This window comes from Oreochromis aureus, linkage group 3, assembly GCF_013358895.1.
Source record: "Oreochromis aureus strain Israel breed Guangdong linkage group 3, ZZ_aureus, whole genome shotgun sequence".
Classification (NCBI taxonomy): Eukaryota; Metazoa; Chordata; class Actinopteri; order Cichliformes; family Cichlidae; genus Oreochromis; species Oreochromis aureus.
In genome coordinates this window covers 69,411,549-69,432,257 of record NC_052944.1, presented here as the reverse complement: position 1 = coordinate 69,432,257, position 20,709 = coordinate 69,411,549, and the positions used below count along the sequence as shown (strand labels likewise).

Genomic DNA, 20,709 nt, shown 5'->3' with positions numbered 1-20,709 from the left:
TACTAAACTGAATCAATTTCAGCTTTTGTTTTTCATGATGTATATTGTATTAATAATTAAACTTCATTATCTGTATCTTTACCACACATTTACCACACAGGTGTAGATACTATAGGTTCAGTGAATGCTTAAATTGCACTGATTAGAATATACTGGACATTCAAAGCTAAGATTCAGCGCACTGTGTTAGAGGCTGGGATTTGATGAATTCATCATATATACAACCTTTGATCATCATTTATGTCCAGTTGAGAATGAATCTGTGCACTCACATATTAAATGAACTGAAATCAGTAGTGTGATCTCCAGTCTTGATATAAGGAATGAGAAAACTGACAGCTGTTATTTTAATCAGCCTGTCTCAGTTGTTTTAACTCTAAGTACCATAGAGTAATGTGGTAACATCTGGACTGACGAGTTTACTGTCAGCATTTTAATCGCTAGTTTAAAGGCTGTAGGTTGCAGCCATTGCTCTAACACTGTATAAATGTAACAGGCCTCAGTGCTGGTTCTAACAGTCTGAGCTGCTTCCAGCTTTATTTGTGAAGAGCACAGCAGCTTACAAAACACGTAGCTAGCTCGTACAGCTGCGACGTAAAATTTTCATAAGCTAAAATGACCTTAAAATAACGGGGCTACGTGCGGTGATGCTAGCGTTAGCCATGTTAGCACGTTACCTTCAACAGGTGGTCAGACTGAGTAAACGGGCACTCAGTCAGAGGTTGGCTCTCCGTTTCGCTGCAGGGTCCCTTCATTCTTCACATATCCGTGTCGAGCCGAGTGTAAATCCCGAGGCTGAACGGCCTTTGTACAAACACACACGCTTCGTAGCAGGGCGAAGCTATGAGCTAGAAAAATCCAGGCTGGCAGACAGCCTGTGTCTGACCAACCAATCAGAGAGCTCCTTACATCCCACGGTGTGGCTAATTTGAATAGCAGCAGGATTTTTAAAATGAAGTTGTTAATCCAACTGCTAATCCAACTGCTAATCCACATGTTAATCCCTGAGCGAACAGGAAAGGGAAATGGATTTTGAAATGCAGTTTATTAAAGTGCAATTCGAAAATGTTTTTTGAAATGCAGTTTATTAAAGTGCAATTCGAAAATGTTTTTTGAAATGCAGTTTATTAAAGTGCAATTCGAAAATGTTTTTATTAAAGTGGAATTCGAAAATGTTTTTTGAAATGAAGACTTGAAAAGAATTTAAAAATCAGTTTATTAAAATTAAGCACAGAATTTTTTATTTCGATGCGCGTGGCTCTTGTGGTCCTCCATAAGTGTGAACGTAGCGTATCTGAGTTTTCTTCTTGTCTAACTGTGTTTGACTCGCGTGTTTATTGAAAGTGCCAGTTGCCTTTCTTGCTTACTCATTGTTATTTCAAAACATGTATCTGGTATCTGTCATCCGTAAAGAAAAAAAACAAAGATATATTTCTTCTGTTTGCTAATCAGTTACTGATACACTGGGAATGTAGTCATACAAGTTCCTGTGGAGGGGGAGGAGCTGCTCTGCTGAGGTGAGGAGGAAACAAAGCATTTTAATTTCAGTTTGTACAGTCACGAAGCAGACGAGTGAAAACACGGTGAGTATTACAGAGCATTTATGGGGTGTCAGAAAAACAAAAAAGAATGTTTTTTACTGGAAAAAGTCAGGGGAATGTTTCTCATGGTCGAAAAATAAATAAATATGGAAACAGCTTTGTTACTTGAATGTGTGACACCATCCAGACTGGAAGAGTCAGTGTGTGTGCGCTGGTGTGCTTCATTTCCTATAAAAAATATTTTTGATGGGTTTTTTTTTTCAGTTGTGCTCACAGTCAGTGTTTCTCTTCCAGGAAGCCTAAAGATGAGTCGTTTAGGGGAGTACAGAGCAGAGTTTCCAGGATCAAGCTCTGTGTCTATGAACAGTGACAAATCCAGAGATTATCCTCCAGTCTTCAGTCATGAACCTGCACCTTCAGGCACACAGTAAGAGACTGATTCTGCTTTCAACCGAGTGAAGATTTTCTTTGGTTTCTCCTTTATTTCAAAAGGGATTGCAGGGGTGGAGTCATTGAATTGTGCTTAACGTCTTCCACATCAGCTTTTGTAATTAAAAAGCAATAGGGTATAAAATGAAAGTGTTTGGAAAAATAAATGTTCTGGAAAGTTAAAACAATTCTTGGAAGGTCAAGGTTTCTGTACAGGTAGACAGGAAAAGGATCCAAATGCAAACTCAAAATGCCAAGGCAGCTTTATTGATTGACCCCTGGAGAGACTTAACAGAAGTTCAAACTAAAATAAACCAGACATGCTTCAAAGAACAGACCAACATGCATGAGGGAGATCATGACATTGACAAAGAGAATCACAGTGCTTAAAAACACTGAGGGATAACGAGGTTATGGGAGACAGGAGGGAGACACAGCTGGGAGTAATTATTAGACTTAATGAGACAGAAGCAAAAGTAGACACGCTGACATTAGACATGGCCTTTCAAAGTAAAACAGGGAACATGACAAACACTGAACTGAGCCTACATTAAAACACGAGGGCACAAGAACAAAATCTAAATACTAAACTTTGAACCACAATTCAACTGAAACATGAGACAATAATATTCAAAACAGCACAACTAGAAAATCAGAACATAAATAAAAATACCAAAATACAAGAAACTGAAGAAGCTGGGTCAAAATGACCAAGAACCGTGGCAGCTACGGGTGACCTCTGTCCTCCTAACGTGTTGGCAGAATAGGCTAAACTTTAATAACATATTATCTGGTTTCTATTATTTATGACCAAGGCTGTTAACGACACGGATTTGATTAAAATGACTTCTTCATAACAACCACTCACACAACAGCTGGGCTGCTTCCAATTTCTATAATGTGTTTAACCCCTTGATGTGTTTACTACGAAAGTTCTGTAGTTTTATGTTCCTTTGTAAAATAATTGCTGTCCTGTCAGTTCACTTATCCATGATTTTGATTGGTTTGTTGCTGTAGTGTAACATCTTTCATGTGAAGAGCTCGACTGATAAATAGTGGTTACACATAGCAAGTTGGTTAACCAGCTTCCTGTCGCTCCTTCTCATGATTAGCAGTGTAGAATTAAGCAATAAAGGTGACTGAAAGATTCACTGGTTCTATAACAGACAAACCTAAATGCAAATCCAAACTAAATTATTACCTAAAAATCTGAAAGTAAAATGATTACCCTGGTGACAATCCTACAGAAGCTACAGCAGTTGTGACAAAATTCAGAAATTCAGCCTGATAAATTTGACGCTAAGAGAGAAGCAGCTCAATGACAGTACAGAGGTACATGAATAACCTGTGCTTCTTTCTATGTTTTTGTTTCCAGACATCCCAAACATAAGGATACAGCAGAGTTTCCAGGATCAAGCTCTGTGTCTATGAACAGTGACAAATCCAGAAATTATCCTCCAGTCTTCAATCATGAACCTGAACCTTCAGAGACCAAGTATGAAATTGATTCTGCTTAATCTTAAAGCACTCACCCTACTCACCCTATTAATAGTAACAAAAACAAAATAGTATTTTCCGAAGACTTTCAGAAAGGTAGGAGCCAAAAGGATCGGTAACCACAATGAAAACCTGACCACAGAAATCTTGAAAAAATACTTAAAATGTTGCACACTGTATTATAACAAAAAACAGTGTGCCTAGTGCTGTCAGCGTTAGTTGCGTTAAAATGACATTAATGCCATAACCACATTAGCGAGTCAAATCTCCATTAGCGAGTTAACGTGGATCGCATGGAGCTGGATAGCGTCAATGCGTTAGCATGATGTAGCTTGTTAATCCATTAGCGTTGTCCAGCTCCATGCACAGGGCGATCTGCATTAAGGGTTGGTTCTGATTTTATTGCCTTTCTTTGGTGAGAAGAATTTTTTCTTGGTCTCCACAGAGAGAAGAAGAGGGATATGTCACAGTCTGCGGAGACAGCGTGTGCGGAGGTTTGTGTTGTGGACCCTAGTCCAGGCACAGGTGAGGAGTACTGAACTTAAACACTGTCAGAGTTTCTGGGTCGTTGACCCAGTATTCTTAGTTCATGTTCACTGTTTATATTCTGTCTGTTTCACTTCCTGTTTTATTGTGTTAGCCTTGGTCCATGTGCATTATGTTCAGTCCTCTTCCCGTTTATCATTAGTTCATTATGTTCAGCTGTGTACTCACCAGTTTCTAATCTCTCATCACTCAGCCTGTGTATTTATGTTCCTCAGTTCAACCAGTCCAGGGGCCTGTTCTTCGTACCTCGCTAAGCAAGTTAGCCGGATTTGAATGTTGACGATTTCGCGTGATCTTGGATCGTTCGGTTCTCCGAAGCTCATCTGGGACTTGCTGTCATAGCAACAGATCCGTAAGCGTAAACCTGCTCGGGAGCAGGTTTACTTTATGTAAACAGGATTAGATCGCGGCCTCTCAGGTATGTCCGCTGCAGTTATATGAAAGCAAGAGCGATATTTCGCCACTGTTTTACCATAAATAAATATTATCAATGTAACTAAAGATAATGTATTTGATTCTTTTATTGATTTCATACAGATACATACAGGTCATTTCCGAAAAAAAGGAAATGTACTATTAATCATTCTATTACATGTAGTAGATCATGTCAGATGTAATTCATATTTTAGAGTAGTAATAGTAAATTACTACGTGCAATCAAGATGAGAGACCACGGCTAAAAAGCGAAGGTGGATTTGGGAAGTCTGTCGCAGCCATGTCCTGTCCGTTTGTACGCGAGCAAGGAAGGTGCAAGATTGATAAGGAGAGTTTACAGAATTTAGCGTATATTGCGGGATAGACGGGATCCTTTAGCTCGCGCGCTGACGGTGTGCTCATAGAGAGATATCGATTCTCCCGTGAGGTTATTATTTACTCTCTCTCTCTCTCTCTCTCTCTCTCTCTCTCTCTCTCTCTCTCCTCCAAAATATATATATATATATATATACTTACTGTACTGTATATACTTCTCCCGACTTACTGTGCATGCTTCAGTCACCCCTTGCATGGGAACAGGTAAAAGTGATGGAGTGTTATTCAAACTACACACATAAAACCCACAATGTCAATAAATGTCACAGTACAAAAGGGGTGTGACGAGGGGTGCAGGACCACCACCTGTCTTTATTTGCTCTGCCCTTTTCTTGGTTGCTGTTATAAACAAACAGATTATTCCAGGGTCTCTTGTCATAGACTAAAAGCAATATAAGTGATAAATATTACCATTCTGTAGAATATTCTTATATTTCACTTTTACTTTTTCCCATGTTCTAGTGGGTCCTGTTGTGGCTCTAATGTGAAAGAGGATATGATGTAATATAATATAATGTGGAATGAAATAATATCACATGATATAATGTAATATCATGGATCACTTACGAGTTTAATTTGTCAGCAACTTTCTGCCAGCCCTCTCTCCTTGCTTTTGCAGCCTTTGCAGTGTTCCCCTGCGTTTTAATTAAACTCTGAAACTCCTGATATCCCTCAATCAAGAGTTCTTGGTCTGCTGCCGTGAGATACTGAGCGCACTCCTTCGACATCTTCGCCGACCAATCACAGGGTTGCCGATCAATGTTTCTACTATCGGCGCGTAGCCCTTTTAAGCCACCCAGTGATCTCAGATTACTTCAGCCAGCTATACTAATCGTCAACAACAGGTGCGTTCGGACAACCGGATTAGCGAGCTCACGGTTAGCGCGATGATTTGATCTTGGATGTGTCATTTGATCTTGGATGTAGTAAGCGAGGTACGAAGAACATCCCCCAGTGTCGTGTCATTGATGTTCTGGTGATGTTATGTTGTCGTTTACGCCTGCGTTCAGTCAGCCAGCCATTCGGCCTTTCAGTCAGTCCTTCAGTCATTCAGTCAGTCGTCCAGCCAGCCAGCCATTTCCTACCTCTGTTCTGTTTGTTCATTCCACCGGCAATAAATACCAACCTTCACCTACCTACCTGTGAGTCCAGCGTTTGGGTCCTCCTTCTCTCATCCACGACACAGATCCTGACAAACACAAGGCGAGCCTTTGTTTGGGCTGATAACAAGAGTGTAACCAAAAGACACAACAAGAACTGTGGCGAGGGCTAAACAAAAAAGTAAACTGGAATAATACCAGAGAAAACTAGACTTAGAGCTTTTTATTGTCATTGCGCAGTTTCTTGCACAGCGAAATTGGGTAGCTGGACCACAAAGCTGCAAAAGTAAGAAGAGAAAACAACATACAATGAGGGAAAAATAAATAAAATAAAAATAAAAAGCAATGTGTATATATGAGTGAAACTATATACATGGTGTATGTGTAAGAAACATTGAAACAGAAACATTGTAGGTTTGTATACAAGGGCTATTATATAATATAATAAATAAATAAGGGTGGAGGGCTTTGGTCATTTAGTGTGGTGATGGTAGTTCTACTGGGACCAAAATATTGCACAGGACTGAAAAATATTGCACATACCAAATATATTGCACATGAGCCAAAAATATTGCACAGAACATGGAAAGACTGAGATAGTGCACATAGATCAGGGGTCCCCAATCCCAGTCCACGAGGGCCGGTGTCCCTGCAGGTTTTAGATCTCATCCTGGGTCAACACACCTGAATCACATGATTAGTTCATTATGAGGCCTCTGGAGAACTTCAAAACATGTTGAGAAGGTAATATATCCATTTAAATCAGCTGTGATGGATCAAGGACACATCTAAAACCTGCAGGGACACTGGCCCTCGTGGACTGGGATTGGGGACCCCTGACATTGATGTTCAACAGCAGTGCCAGAGTGGATGTGTTGGAGAAGTCTGCTCAGACTCTTAGTTTGCATTAAGGAGTTCTGACAGCCCACGGGAAGAAGCTGTTCTTTAGTCTGTTAGTTTTGCACCTGATGGATCTGAACTTTTTTCCAGAGGGCAGGATGTTGAAGAGGTGGTGGTTAGGATGGAGGTGGTCCTTTGTAATTGCCCTGGCTCTGGAGAGACATCTTGAGCTGGCAATTAAGTCGAGGAAGGGGAGTGGACAGCAGATCACCTTCTCTGCAGTTCTGATGACCCTCTGTAGTCTCTTCTTGTCAGCTGTTGTGCAACCAGCATACCACACAGGGATGGCGTGCACCAGCACACTCTCAATAGTGGCACGGTAGAAGGACACTAGGAGGTCAGTCTCAGCCTGTTCCATCTCAAAACACTCAAGAAATGGAGGCGCTGCTGGGCTTTCTTCACTAGGGCTGATGTGTTTGTGGACCAAGATAGGTCCTCCGATATGTGGGTGCCGAGGAACTTAAAGGAGGGCACCCTCTCCACATAGTCACCTTTTATGGAGAGGGGAGGGGGATCAGTTCTTGTTTTGCGGAAGTCCATGACCACTTCCTTTGTTTTCTTCGTGTTTAGGGTGAGGTTATTGTAGTTACACCGTTCTGACAGTCGCTGGACCTCATCCCTGTAGGCGGTGTCATCATCATTGGTGATGAGCCCCATCAGAGTGGTGTCGTCTGCAAATTTGATGATGATGTTGCAGGGGTGCGAGGGGTGCAGTCACTGGTGTAGATGGTGTATAAGAGTGGTGAGCCTGTGGTGAGCCACAGGGATGTGTGCTCATGTGTTTGATGATCTCTCCTTGACTAATTGTGAACGGTCTGTGAGGAAGGTTTGATGTGGAGAGGGTGGGAATCCAAGTTTACAAGCTGGTCTATAAGAATGTCTGGGAAACTAAGAGACAACTATGAGAAATGACTATGAAGACTATGAACAAGATTCTGTGCGGATGCACGAAAGAATAATGAGAAACTGGACATGAATTAATAACCAAGAACACGACCTGCACAGAATCTTGAAAACCCTTAACGTAACATGAGGGATGGAACACAGACAACGCGACACTGAATACAGGAAGACAGAGGATGTAAATACACACATGAGGTGATCTGGGGAAGTGGAGACACATGAGGAAACAGCTGACTAAAATGAACCTAATGACGCTGTTAGATTTGTATTGTGATTGTCATTTATGCTTAGAAATATTTACTCATATATGCTTAGAGGTGTATAATCGATTGTGTAGTGATAGGAGGTTTGATCCTTAATAGTCTGCAACGGCATTGTGTGCATTCCAGAGTGTTCTGGTTTTCACACCCACACTCTGGGAGCATGGGAGAGGTTGTACCTTGTCTTATTGCTTTATGGTAGGATAAACGTATCTATATCTGTTTTAGTCTAAGTGCCTTTTGTTTAGATGGACGGCTCTGGGGAGTCTTCCTGGGGTCACAGTTTGACCCCCACACACGGATACACACACACACACACACACACACACACACACACGGTATTCTTCGTTCACATGTATACCTATATAAGAGGTCATATGTTAATGACCCTATGCATATTCATGTAACCACAATAAAAGGAGTGCTATGGGGAACCTGGCTGAGAGTCTGACGGAGGTCAAGTGGGTGGAACGACACTTGGCTCCAGGCAGGTCTCCCTCATGCATGAGTACTACAAGGAACTTTGCCTACTTGTGTCTTGTTTTTGCTGTGTAGCAAATTGTCCTGAACGTTCCAGCGAATAGGTTTATGTTACAAACCTATCAGACGCCACAGTGGAAGTGTAAACTAAGCATATAGAACATGGAAAAAAGACTTTCAAAATAAACAGGAAATATGGTGAGACGCAGACATGCCACAAACTTGACGACAAGAACCACAGAGACATGAAACATGACAAGTAGCCGGGAGACTTAGAACAGGGGGAGATTACACAAAAGGATCTACAAAACAAATGACTAAAACAGCAATGTAGGCATTGCAGAAATTGACTAGATAATCCAAACCGATACTAGAACACAAAATACAATAAAACTCGAACACTGGGTAACACAACCCAGTGCAATGACAGACTAGTTGTTTTGTGGGGAAGCCAATGTCCTGCTGTGTTTAATGTCAGGATGTCCTGAAGGATTTATCTACAAACTTCTGCTCCCAGTGAAGAGAAAAATACAGATCAGCAGGCAGCAAGTAAAAGCAGCTGCAATGTGAAAATTCTAAAATCTTTCTGTTGATATAGTTTTAAATTATTCTGTTATTCAGACATTAAACACATTAAAAATATTTCTTGCTCTCTAGTTTCATTGTTTCCCATTCTTTCAACAGATTTTGGTCTGCAAAATGTTTTAGATGTGTTAAAGGTCACTCTGAAGACAAGATATGAACATGTGGTTGAAGGAACTGATAAAATTGGAAGAGGAGCCCTCCTCAGAATGATCTACACCGAGCTCTACATCACAGAAGAGCAGAGTGAGGCAATTCAATACCAACATGAGGTGAGGCAGGTGGAGAGCGCTTGTAAGAAGATCCAGCGTGAAACACCAATTAGCTGCCAGGACATCTTTAAAACCTTACCTGACCAACAGAGACCCATCAGAGTGGTTCTGACATATGGCGTTGCTGGCATTGGAAAAACCTTCTTGGTGCAGAAGTTCACTCTGGACTGGGCAGAGGGCTTAGAAAACCAACACATCAGTGCGGTGGTTCTGCTTTCATTCAGGGAGCTGAACTTGGTCAGAGATGAGCAGTACAGTCTCCTGGAGCTGATCCAGGTTTTCTATCCAACATTACAGAGCGTCACAGCAGAGCAGCTCACTGTGTGTAATCTTTTGTTCATCTTTGATGGCCTGGATGAAAGCAGACTTTTGTTAGATTTCACCAACATGAAGCTTGTGTCTGATGTCACACAGAAGTCAACCATCAGTGAGCTGCTGACAAATCTCATCGAGGGAAATCTGCTTCCCTCTGCTCTCATCTGGATAACTTCCCGACCTGCAGCAGTCCATCAGATCCCTCCCACATGTGTTGACAGGATGACAGAAGTACGAGGCTTCACTGACTCTCAGAAGGAGGAGTACTTCAGGAGGAGATTCATAAATAAAGAGCTGTCAAGCAGAATCATCTCCCACTTAAAGACATCCAGGAGCCTTTACATTATGTGTGGGATCCCAGTTTACTGCTGGATCACTGCTACAGTTCTGGAGCACATGTTGACTACAGAGGAGAGAGCAGAGCTGCCCAAGACCCTGACTGATATGTACTCACACTTCCTGCTGGTTCAGACAAAGAAAAAGCAAAAGTACCACGAGGGACAAGAGATGATTTGGCAAGAGATCACCAGTGCTGACAGGGAGGTTCTTTTGAAGCTGGGGAGGCTAGCATTTGAACACTTGCAGAGAGGAAACATCCTGTTCTACCAAGAAGACTTGGAGCAGTGTGGTCTGGATGTCACAGAGGCCTTGGTGCACTCAGGAGTTTGTACAGAGATCCTCAAAAGAGAGTCTGTGATCTTCCACAAACCAGTTTACTGCTTTGTTCATCTGAGTGTTCAGGAGTTCCTGGCTGCAGTCTACATGTTCCACTGTTACACCAACAGGAAGACAGAGGTGCTGCAGAACTTCTTTAGCAAGGACATCTCATCTCTGGAAGATTTTCTGAATAGCGCCATGGAGGAATCGTTCCGAAGTATGAGCGGCCACCTAGAACTGTTTGTTCGCTTCCTTCATGGCCTCTCTCTGAAGTGCAATCAGACACTCTTAGGAGGTCTGCTGGGTAAGACAGAGAGCAGTCCCGAGATTATCCAGAGAGTCATCAACAACCTGAAGGAGATTGGCAGTGGAAACTGTCCTGATAGATGCATAAACATTTTCCACTGTCTGTTGGAGATGAAGGACTTCTCAGTACATCATGAGATCCAAGAGTTCCTAAAGTCAGAAAACAAATCAGATAAGAAACTCTCTGAAATTCAGTGTTCAGCTCTAGCATATATGCTCCTGATATCAGAGGAGATTTTGGATGAGTTTGATCTGAAGGAGTACAAGACATCACAGGAGGGACGACGGAGACTGCTTCCAGCTATGAACAACTGCAGAAAGGCTCGGTGAGTTCAGATGTGATTAACATTACAAATCAGTGTATATTTGAATCGTTTTTTATCCGTACAAAAACATACTCATCACTCTTATTATGCTGTTACAGCTATTTATGGGAAACATAATATCTTAATTTAATTTTTTCACAAATCTTGTTGAGATGTTGAGATATTTCAAACAAGCGGGGGGGGGTCTTAGTTATTATTTTTTTTATTTTAAATTTGTATACATCTATATCTGCATCCAACAATATCTATTCAAAGCATGATTACATCACGGTGAAGGCTGGGGGGGGGGGGGTAGTGCATGCTGGAGGCCCTGCTACTAGCCGAATAAATTCAGAGGATTTTATTTCTGATGGGAAGGTAATAGTGGAGGATGAGGTTTTGAACTTTATTATGGTCAAAATGAGAACTCTTATTCTCATTAGCCACAAGTTACTTTTTATCTGACTGGATCAAATAATCAAGCAACTGTTGTTTGAGATGTGCGCAACTTTGTAATGCTGTGTCAAGGACAAGGGCCCGCAAAAGGACATAAATAACATTAAAGATGGCCTCGACTTGCTGAGACAATATTCCAAGATTTGTGTTGCACTTATGAGACGAACATTCATGTTTTGGATTTGGCAACATGGATGCCTCACTCAGCAGATTTTAGTGGCTAAGCTTGAGGTGTCTCAGTTGCGGTGGACTCAGAAGCGTGCAAGTGAGAGCGCAAGCTTGGACGTGGCTGTGGCAGTAATAGATCCAGATGGAATTAAATAAAAGCATGGATCACTGTTTCAAAGTGCTGCCTAGAAAGAAAAGATGTCACTCTTGCCAGTTGCCTTAAATGATAAAAACTGGACTTCGCCAATGTTCTAATTTGGCTGTCCAACTTAAAACAACAACCCTGTTTTCTTTTCATTAAAATGTAAAAGGTTTAAAGCCAGCTAAGCTTTAATGCCATCTAGACATGTCAACAGATGTTTTATGGAGATAAGAAGAAATTTGGTAGTCATCAGCATAACAATAAAAAGGGATCCCATGCCTTCTAAGAATGGAACCCAGAGGCAATAAATACAGTAAAAGCAGCAGTGGCCCTAAAATTGAGCCCTGTGGAATGTCACATGACAGAGAAGCAGAAGATGATTTGGAACTGAGAAGGCTGACAGAGAAAGTTTTATTTGCCAAATAAGACCTAAACCAATTAAGTGCAGTGCCAACAACACCCACTCGATGATTTAATCAAGTATTAGAATATTGTGGTCTACTGTGTCAGCAGTTAGGTCAAGCAATACCAGCGCAACATGGTTAACAGAATCGCATGCCTGAAGGATGTCAATAAAGACCCTTAATAATGCAGATTCTGTGCTATGAAGGGTTTTAAAACCTGACCGAAAACCTCAAGGATGCCATTCCCAACATTCATGGGATATGATTATTGTAAGAAATAATATTTGCAAAGTATTCCCTTTTTTGCCTCTTTGACAGAGTTCTGGTAGCGTTTTAGATTTTGAAATGATACATGCAGTTCATCCTTTTTCCACCTCTGTTGTGATCGATGACATTCCCTTTTAACAACACGAGTCCAAGATGGTTCTATAGCAAGAAAAAACAAACAGGTCTCCTCGGTATCAGAGGAGACAAAATCAGAAAAAAAATGTTATAGTGTCATCAAGAAGAATTTACGATATAATTAGAATGTTAAAACACAATAACGCATATGGGATAGATAAGATATCTGCTGACATCTGAATTTTGCTTGTGGAAAACCCTGTCCTCTGCATGCTATTTGCTACACAGGATTCGTAGTTCATGGGATTCTGCCAGACCAAGTTCTTGCTGTCATGTTAGTACCCATTATAAAGGACAACGCGGGAAAAATAAACAGCAAGGACAATTATCAACCTATAACCTTATCTAGCATGTTATCCAAGGTCCTTGAAAACACCTTGGATAACTGAACATTATGTTCTGACCTATGATAACCAGTCTGGGTTTAAATCTAAACATGGTACAGATTCTTGTATGCCCATCAGTTCACACACATATAATGGGGTAGCTATGTGTCTGCCACTTTTTATGTGAAGAATGGGGTTAGACAGGGGAGTATAGTGTCTCCTCTTTTGTTTAATGTTTATATGGATGATCTGTCAAAGCTGTTAGATGACCGTGTAATAGATTGGAGAAGAAGAGGAGAATTATTCATGACTGTTTCATGTCAGTCAGATCAGATCAACTGAACCACTGATGTGAAGAGACAGTGTCCAGCTTTTTTGCATCAAGTGGAATAATTAAATATAATGTGTCTTTTTTTATAATAACATGATTTTTTATTTTACATGTCAACACAGACTTTATGATGTCTGGGTCTTGGGGAGAGTCTTTGGAACTGTGGCGTCAGCTCTGAGGTCCAACCCCTCCCATCTGAGAGAGCTGCACCTGAGTTCTATCAACCTGCAGGATCCAGCGGAAGAACTTTTTGATAGTCTGGGCCATCCAAACTGTAGACTGGAGATACTGAGGTCAGTTGACTGAAATTGAATCCATTGTTATTTATGAAGGCATTTCAATAAATTGAACTATAAATGTATCCCCCTTTTGTCCAACTCCAGCACTGTAAGGTGCAGAAAAGGAATGCACCAGTCCAACATGTTTTTTCCCAATATGATACTTTAGTTTCATGGAACCACGACTTGAATTTTAGTGGGTAATTTTGGACACTGTATAAATATATAAGCACAAATGATTCTATTCACAGAAATTCAGCACTTGTACAGATTACTAGGAATCTAATAATCTTCACCTCAACACCACAACACTAAGTAACCAGTAACATTGGACAGCTAGAAATATTAAGGGGGCAACGTGGGTCAGGTAAAGACCAGAGGTTTGAGCAGCCAACTAATACCCTGCAGGTTTTTTAGATGCTGACATTTTTTAAGATGATTTTCTACATAAAGAATAAACTATTGGACTAAACAGATGCTTGAAAAGATGATTTAGGTGTAATCCATGTGTACCAGCTGTATGATGGTTATTTGTGTTTTAATAAAAAATCACACAGAGTAAGACTCTCTCCAAAACCTTGGGACAAAATCTTTTCTCTTAAAATATCTTTTAGAAGATATAAAGATTATATTAACTGAAAATAACAGTTACAATCTCCAGTTTGCACATAAACAGAGACATACATATACACACTGACACATGTGCTTAAACTTTGTCTGAGGGTTTAGAAAGAGCTCAAATAGGTGCTTAACAGTTGGTGTCATAAGCCGTCACCTCTGTTCAATGATGGTTGTTCACAGTGGACATCAGTGACATTTTTTTACTCCTCTCTCAAGCAATCTGTCTTCTCTCTCCAAAATATGAACATTGGCATGCTTGAAAGTGTGACCTTTAGGTGCAGATGTACAACCAGTGTTTGTCAATGGGTGTTGCTAGGATTGAAATGCACTGGGATGTCATATTTGGATAACATTTTCCTGACTTTCTCTGATAAACCTGCTACATGATTGGAAAGTATGCCTTTCCATTTGTCATACTTTTTGTCTCTAGTTGGTGTCGCACATTCTTTCCTGTGCATTTTTGCTGATTGATGAAGGTTCAGTTGGAATAACTGTATACACACGTACACGTGTATTTATTCCTGCTCTTTCTCTTCTGCCTTAGATGGAAAGTTTGCTGCCTGGTGGTGAAGGGTCTTCTCATTATCACTGTTTTCAAAAACTAACAAAATTCATATTCTATCTGTGGACTTGATTCCCCACTATCTCAGCCAATGATAAAAGTTTCCATCAATTATGACAAAGTACCTTCTCTGCCATTGATGAGATATTCTGACAAGCCACTTTTTGTCATGAAATGGCTGTGTGCAGGCAGAAAAGGACCCATCGCCAACTCAAAGGCGTTAACTCAAAAACCACAACTTTATTGCCAAATGCAAATAAATGCAAAAATTAACTGGGAAATTCTAAGAACTAATCACACTGAGAAAATACACAGAAAGACACACAGCTATGAGGGACAATGTGACAAAGGACTGAGGGAGATGCTGACATAAACACGCAGAGGGCTACAGGAAAGAGGAAAAACCTGGGATGCATGACTGGCAGAAATTACACAGAGGGATGGGGAAGAGCAAAAATTACATGACGCACACTGTTGGGAGACTATCAAAGTAAAATAAGGAGTACACGGAGTCAATGACTGGAGGGAGAGGGAGAACAACAAGGAGCACGAGGGACATTACGAGCTGGGGAACATGGACAAACACGACAGAATAAAAAATAAGGAGGGGAAACAAGACTCAAGAACTTACACCACTATACAAACATAGACACACAGAGGGAGACACAGAGCGCAAAGACACAAGGGGAAATCTAATAAACACTTCTAAACAGAACAACCCAGGCATATAGAATAAACAGAGTGGACCTAAAATGTCAATAATAACACAAATGGACAAAAGACAAAAAAAACTCAAAACACTGGGTCAAAAGACCATGAGACCTTTTTGTTTCTTAAACGATAGAGGGTGCTGTTATGTATCTACTTCAACTGTAAAACACTTCTGTTAAATATATGTAAAGAAGAGGATGAAGATTAAAGAAGTCAAACTTGTCAAATCCATGCTTCAAATAGTCCACCTTCAGAATCAGTTGGATGAAGAAGGGAGCATTGATATCAGGAATATATTATGCTGTTCAAATAGCTGGGGTTCATAATATTTCAGAATGTTACTCTTTAGAATATTAATATTGCTGTTAATATTTATTTATTTTTTGCTAAACAACCAATGTTAACCATGACAATGAGGAAGAAATGCGAATATAAAACCAGTTTTATGCTCAGATTTTGTCTGTTTTTTTGTTGTTTTTTTGTTGTTGTTTTTTGGGGGGGGTGTTGCCCAAAGTGCTAATTTTGTTTTACAATTGGCAACGTAGTGTGTGTATGTCTGTGTGTTTTGTTTTTCTTCTGATGTATTCACTAGTTTCATATCCATGACACAAAATCTCTTGGGAGTCCTCATTTTTTTCTAAATATCGTCAAAACTGCTGCAAGTACATTTAAACTGTTTAATTTTTTTTTTTTTAATTACTGCCTGAAGAAAACACAGAGACATTTCTCGCAAACGGGGGTTTGGTAATTTTTAATCAGTGTAGAGAGTTGATTCTGCTGTGCCAGATGTGTTTTTTCTGCAGCCTGTTGCACTTGACAATAATGTGTACAGTTTGCAGTAGGCTGTAGTCAATAGTTCATTAGACGTTCACTTGGTTTCTTATAAGATAAAGGTGATGTAATAAAATGACGCTTTGTAATTCACATCATTGTTATTCAGATTCGAGAACTGCACTTTGTCAGAGAACAACTGTGCTGCTCTGGTCAATTCTCTGAAGTCCAACCCCCCCTATCTGAAACGTCTGGATTTAATAGTAGACAACCTGGAGGGTTCAGGAATGAAACAGCTGTATGATTACCTGGAGAGTCCACACTGTAAACTACAGTTTAAAAGGTCAGTTATCTTGACTTAGATTATGAAGGAAAAATATTTCTTTGGTTTCTGTTTATCAGTGTGTCTGCAGAACAAACAATCACACATACAAAGAGAATAAGGATTAAGAATTCTAAACAAAAATTAGTTAATTACAAATCCCGAATGAACTTGTAGTCAGTTTTAATGTTGTTTGTTTAGTACGGGTTTTTTATTGTCTTTTCTCACTTTGTGAGAAACACAATGTAACAATTCATTTTGTTGCTACCTGTTCTTGGTCCTGTCTCATGTTCCTACAGAGTGACTTCTGTTTAGATGCTTTACTATGGTGAGTGTTATTCAGAAATATAGAATTATATGTAAACATTTGATCATTAAATTCATATTTACCCATATTTATCATGTTTGATGTGACATGTGCACTAGCTGTCTCACACAAACATGCATAAAATCACTTTATTTATTTTGTGATTTACCAAGACGTTGAATGTCTGTTTGTTTTCAGGTCTGAGGGAAAACACCTCGACCTCAGAGTGTGCTGAGGTAATTTCCAGTTCAGCCACTGCTTTATGCCTTTAATTCCTGGATGACTCCTATGACTCCAGTCAGTGTGTTATTACTCAAATGTTGACTTTCCTACAATGTGAAACATTCAGCTCACCCATCTAAAGGACATTTATCTAGTTTTTGACATCAGTATCTGACATGTTTCTCAGTTTTGATTTGTTACAGAGCAGAATCTTATGAAACAGGTTTCATTGTCCTCATTTCACACGCACCAACCCACTGAGGAGTCCACAGTCAGAATGTTCACTCAAAACACAGAGATGTTGCCATTTATTTTACAAGAGTCAGTAAACTCTGGAATAAGTTCTGCTACATTATTTGGACTAATGAGCTCTTATTTTATACCTCCAGTTACTCCCCTGAGTTGAAGGATACTTTTGAGGTACAACAGCTGCCATCTAGCTAATCTTTAAACTTAAAGCAGACTTTGCTTGTGTAGGTCCTGGTTAATTATTTTACTATGAGACGTTTTAATAATTTCACTACTGCAATTTCACTGTTGTTGTTAGGGTGCCTGGGTTGTTGTACCAGTGTTTTTGGTTTTGTACTTTTTATTTTGTTCTTATTGTGTTTTTTGACTGCGATTGTTTTGGGTTTCTCTTGTATTTTCTATCCCTCCAGTTCTTCTCAATTTGTGATTTTCTAGTTCTTAGGTTTTGGTTTCCGCACTCCCTCTATTTTATGTCTAGTCTGTGTCTCTGTGCCTGCCCTGGTCCCACGTCTCTGTGTTCCCTTTGTTACCATGTCTGTGATGTGGTAGCGTCTACTCGTGAGTCTTTAAGTTCAGCTGGTGTGCTTCCTGTTTTACTTTGAAGGTCCGTGTCTGATGTCAGTGTTTTCTGTTTCGCTTTCCTTGTCGCTTTATGGCTGATTTTTTCCAAGCTGTGTTTCCCTCCTGTCTCCCATTTCCTGATTGCTCCCTCTGTGTATTTAAGCCTTGTGTTTTCCTTGGTCTGTGTCGTGATAGCCATCATCCTATCCTGTGTGTTCAGGTCGCCTGCCTTGCCTATCCAGTTTAGTGTAGTTATTCCCAGTTTATTTAGTTTTATGTTCTGTTTTGCCATCCAGCAGTAAAAGCTGAGTTTGAGTTCATGTTTGCCTCCGTGACTCTGCACTTTGGGTCCTGCACTCCTGATTGCCACACACAGATCATGACATTTGAACATTGTCTTGCTTGTGGTGTTTCATTAGCGATCCAACAGTGTGTTTTTCAGTGCTGTGATATGTTATCAACTATGGGACATTATCAAATAACTCATACAAAATCATATCCAATCAACTGAATCTTCCACAGGTGGACTGTAATAATGGTGTGTAAAGATCTGAGAGATGATCAATAAAAACAAATTTTTAGTGTCACAGCAAAGGCTGTACATACTCGCCTGTGAGCAATTAAATGAATCCAGTTTGGAATAAGGCTGTAACATGAAAATATGTGGAATAAGTGAAGAGGTTTGAATGCTTTCAGGATGCTCTTTGTGTTTTTGTTTATTGCCTTACTATTTTTAAAATGTTTACAATGAATGTTTTAAATACATCTGGTTAAAGTATAAGGATGTGCAAAATAAATTTGTCAGCAAATATTTATATAATGTGAGAATAACAAGACAAATACATGTCCAGCAAACATTAAATATCTGTTTATCATCTCCTCAACCTGCATTTTATGGTTATCTGTGGAATGATGATGGACTTCAGTTAAAGCCTACTTTAAATCTCGGAGGTTGATGTTGGACTGCAACAGGCAAATAGATAATCAATAAAATGTATTCATGCGTTTAAACCCTGTTTAGCTTTCTAAACTAAAGTTTTCTTATGTTTATTTTTGGCTAAACTGTTTTTTTCCCCCCATTTAATGTCACCACAATTTGTTAACTCCATTCTTCTTGCTCTTGTACAGTGTTACGCGTCCGAAATTGAGGATGAGAGTAAAACAATGATGGTCCAGAAGAGGTCAATCAAACAATTGATTTTAATGAATGCACGCAGCGTGGAGAGGTGCAAACTGCAAAACAGTTGTACATCTCTACCCAAAATACACTCTAGATTGCTTTTATAACATCAGGGTATTGTAACGCCCCTTCTTGCGTTTACAAGCACATAATTTGCATGTACAGAACATTCATGTATTTTAAGAATTAAATGCAAACACAGAGGTTCCTCCTTGTGGCATACTCTTCCGAATATGGTGATGACCTAAGGCCTTTGAGGTCACCATGGACTGGACATCCTTCTGTCACCTGTAACTAGGCAAACTCAAATACCACAAGAAGCTGAATACATTCAGGCCTTTGCTCAGCTACTATTTTACTGTAACAATATACTCAGCATATGAGTTATGATATATATATATTTAACTCAATCATTTTAAAGTAGTTATAACTGCACCTGTAATAAACATGTTAATATTTGATTATGATAACCCCTATAATATAAATTATAACATAATGCCAGCAGCTTCAATAAACACTTTGATGAAATGATAATTAATGCAATGATAAGATGATGGTTATGTAAAATAATCCCTGTAATTCCACAATTCCCCCTTTTGACGTCTTCCAAAGACGTCACTACACCATTCCCAGGTCCACTACCTTCGCTCTGACCCTCTCTTGCCGCCCCCTGACTCAGCAAATCAGACAATAAAAGAAAAAGGTTAGTCCTATCATATTAGGCATACATGCTCCGGCCCTTCAAACCTGTATTTAAGGAATGAAATCAAATTAATCATCATGTCAAATCCTTTCTTGGCTCCATCCACAGCCTGCATCCTTGAAACGTCCTATAAACAAAAGCCTGTGTGTTAACCAGAACATCACCTTTTATACTCACTTTCTCCACTGATGATCCAACCTGTGTTATAACCCAAAATAAACTTACACAGAACAGTTATTAATCATGTGTCCCCTCCGTTCATGGTAACTTAAATTACATCAATGTTTCCCTTTTAGCATTTAGCATTCTATAATGTAATAACATAATCCAACCCCAGTAAATAATTTTCTCAACGCACACATCAATATCCCAAAATCAGCATCCCCAGATTTAAGTCTCCCACTTGTCCTGTTTGTCAACCTTTTATTTATTTCCCCTCTTGGTCCCATCACTCACATTCACTCCCATGCATTCACACATGATATTTTTTGCTGATCTGCAGCCTTCCGCGCACGTCATCAGATGCTCCACATCAGCAAAATGAGCTCAATCATTTGTTTTATTTCGTTTTCCTTTTTAGGAAAATAGTTCTCTATATTTTGACTGGATTGACACGCTGCAATCATTTTTAGACAGAGACTTGCCGCCAATCAGTCTCTGATTGTAATCAATTATAATTCTGTAAAGCCCACCTGATTTTCGTACTTGGTAATTTTGTCAGCGCCGTCGGTTCATTCTCTTCCGGGCCTGCTTAGAACAAAAATGAAAAAAGAGAGCTGATTATTAGCTCATCAAAGTACCAAACAAAATCACCTGACAGGTTTTTTCCTGAGTGCACTTACTACTACAAAAATTTTTGGGGCCCCTCTCAGAGATATCCATGTCTTAATCAACCACCCTCTCTGGAAATAAAACAACAGCCTCAAAAATCTGAAACAATCTTAAATTTCACCCGTTCAACACACCGAAAACCTCGCCAAAAGCTACACCGTTTCGTACACAACAATAACCCCGGTTAAGCACTTTACCATACTCAGATTCAGCCTAACACCTTACAACAATGTGTCAACACTAATTTATAAACCTCCTA

At 39.8% G+C, this 20,709-nt stretch overlaps 1 protein-coding gene across 1 annotated transcript in view; it reads left to right on the top strand.

Annotated features, from left to right (window-relative positions):
- Positions 1-1,535: 1,535 nt before the first annotated feature.
- LOC116309971 overlaps positions 1,536-20,709 on the top strand; it is a 195,486-nt gene continuing 176,312 nt past the window's right edge. Inside the window, exons 1-6 of the mRNA XM_039608020.1 lie at positions 1,536-1,583; positions 1,836-1,968; positions 3,346-3,465; positions 3,913-3,992; positions 9,151-10,924; positions 13,255-13,425. Coding sequence (XP_039463954.1) covers positions 1,847-1,968; positions 3,346-3,465; positions 3,913-3,992; positions 9,151-10,924; positions 13,255-13,425 — 2,267 coding nt within the window. The 5' untranslated portion in view covers positions 1,536-1,583; positions 1,836-1,846. The remainder of the gene's footprint in view (positions 1,584-1,835; positions 1,969-3,345; positions 3,466-3,912; positions 3,993-9,150; positions 10,925-13,254; positions 13,426-20,709) is intronic.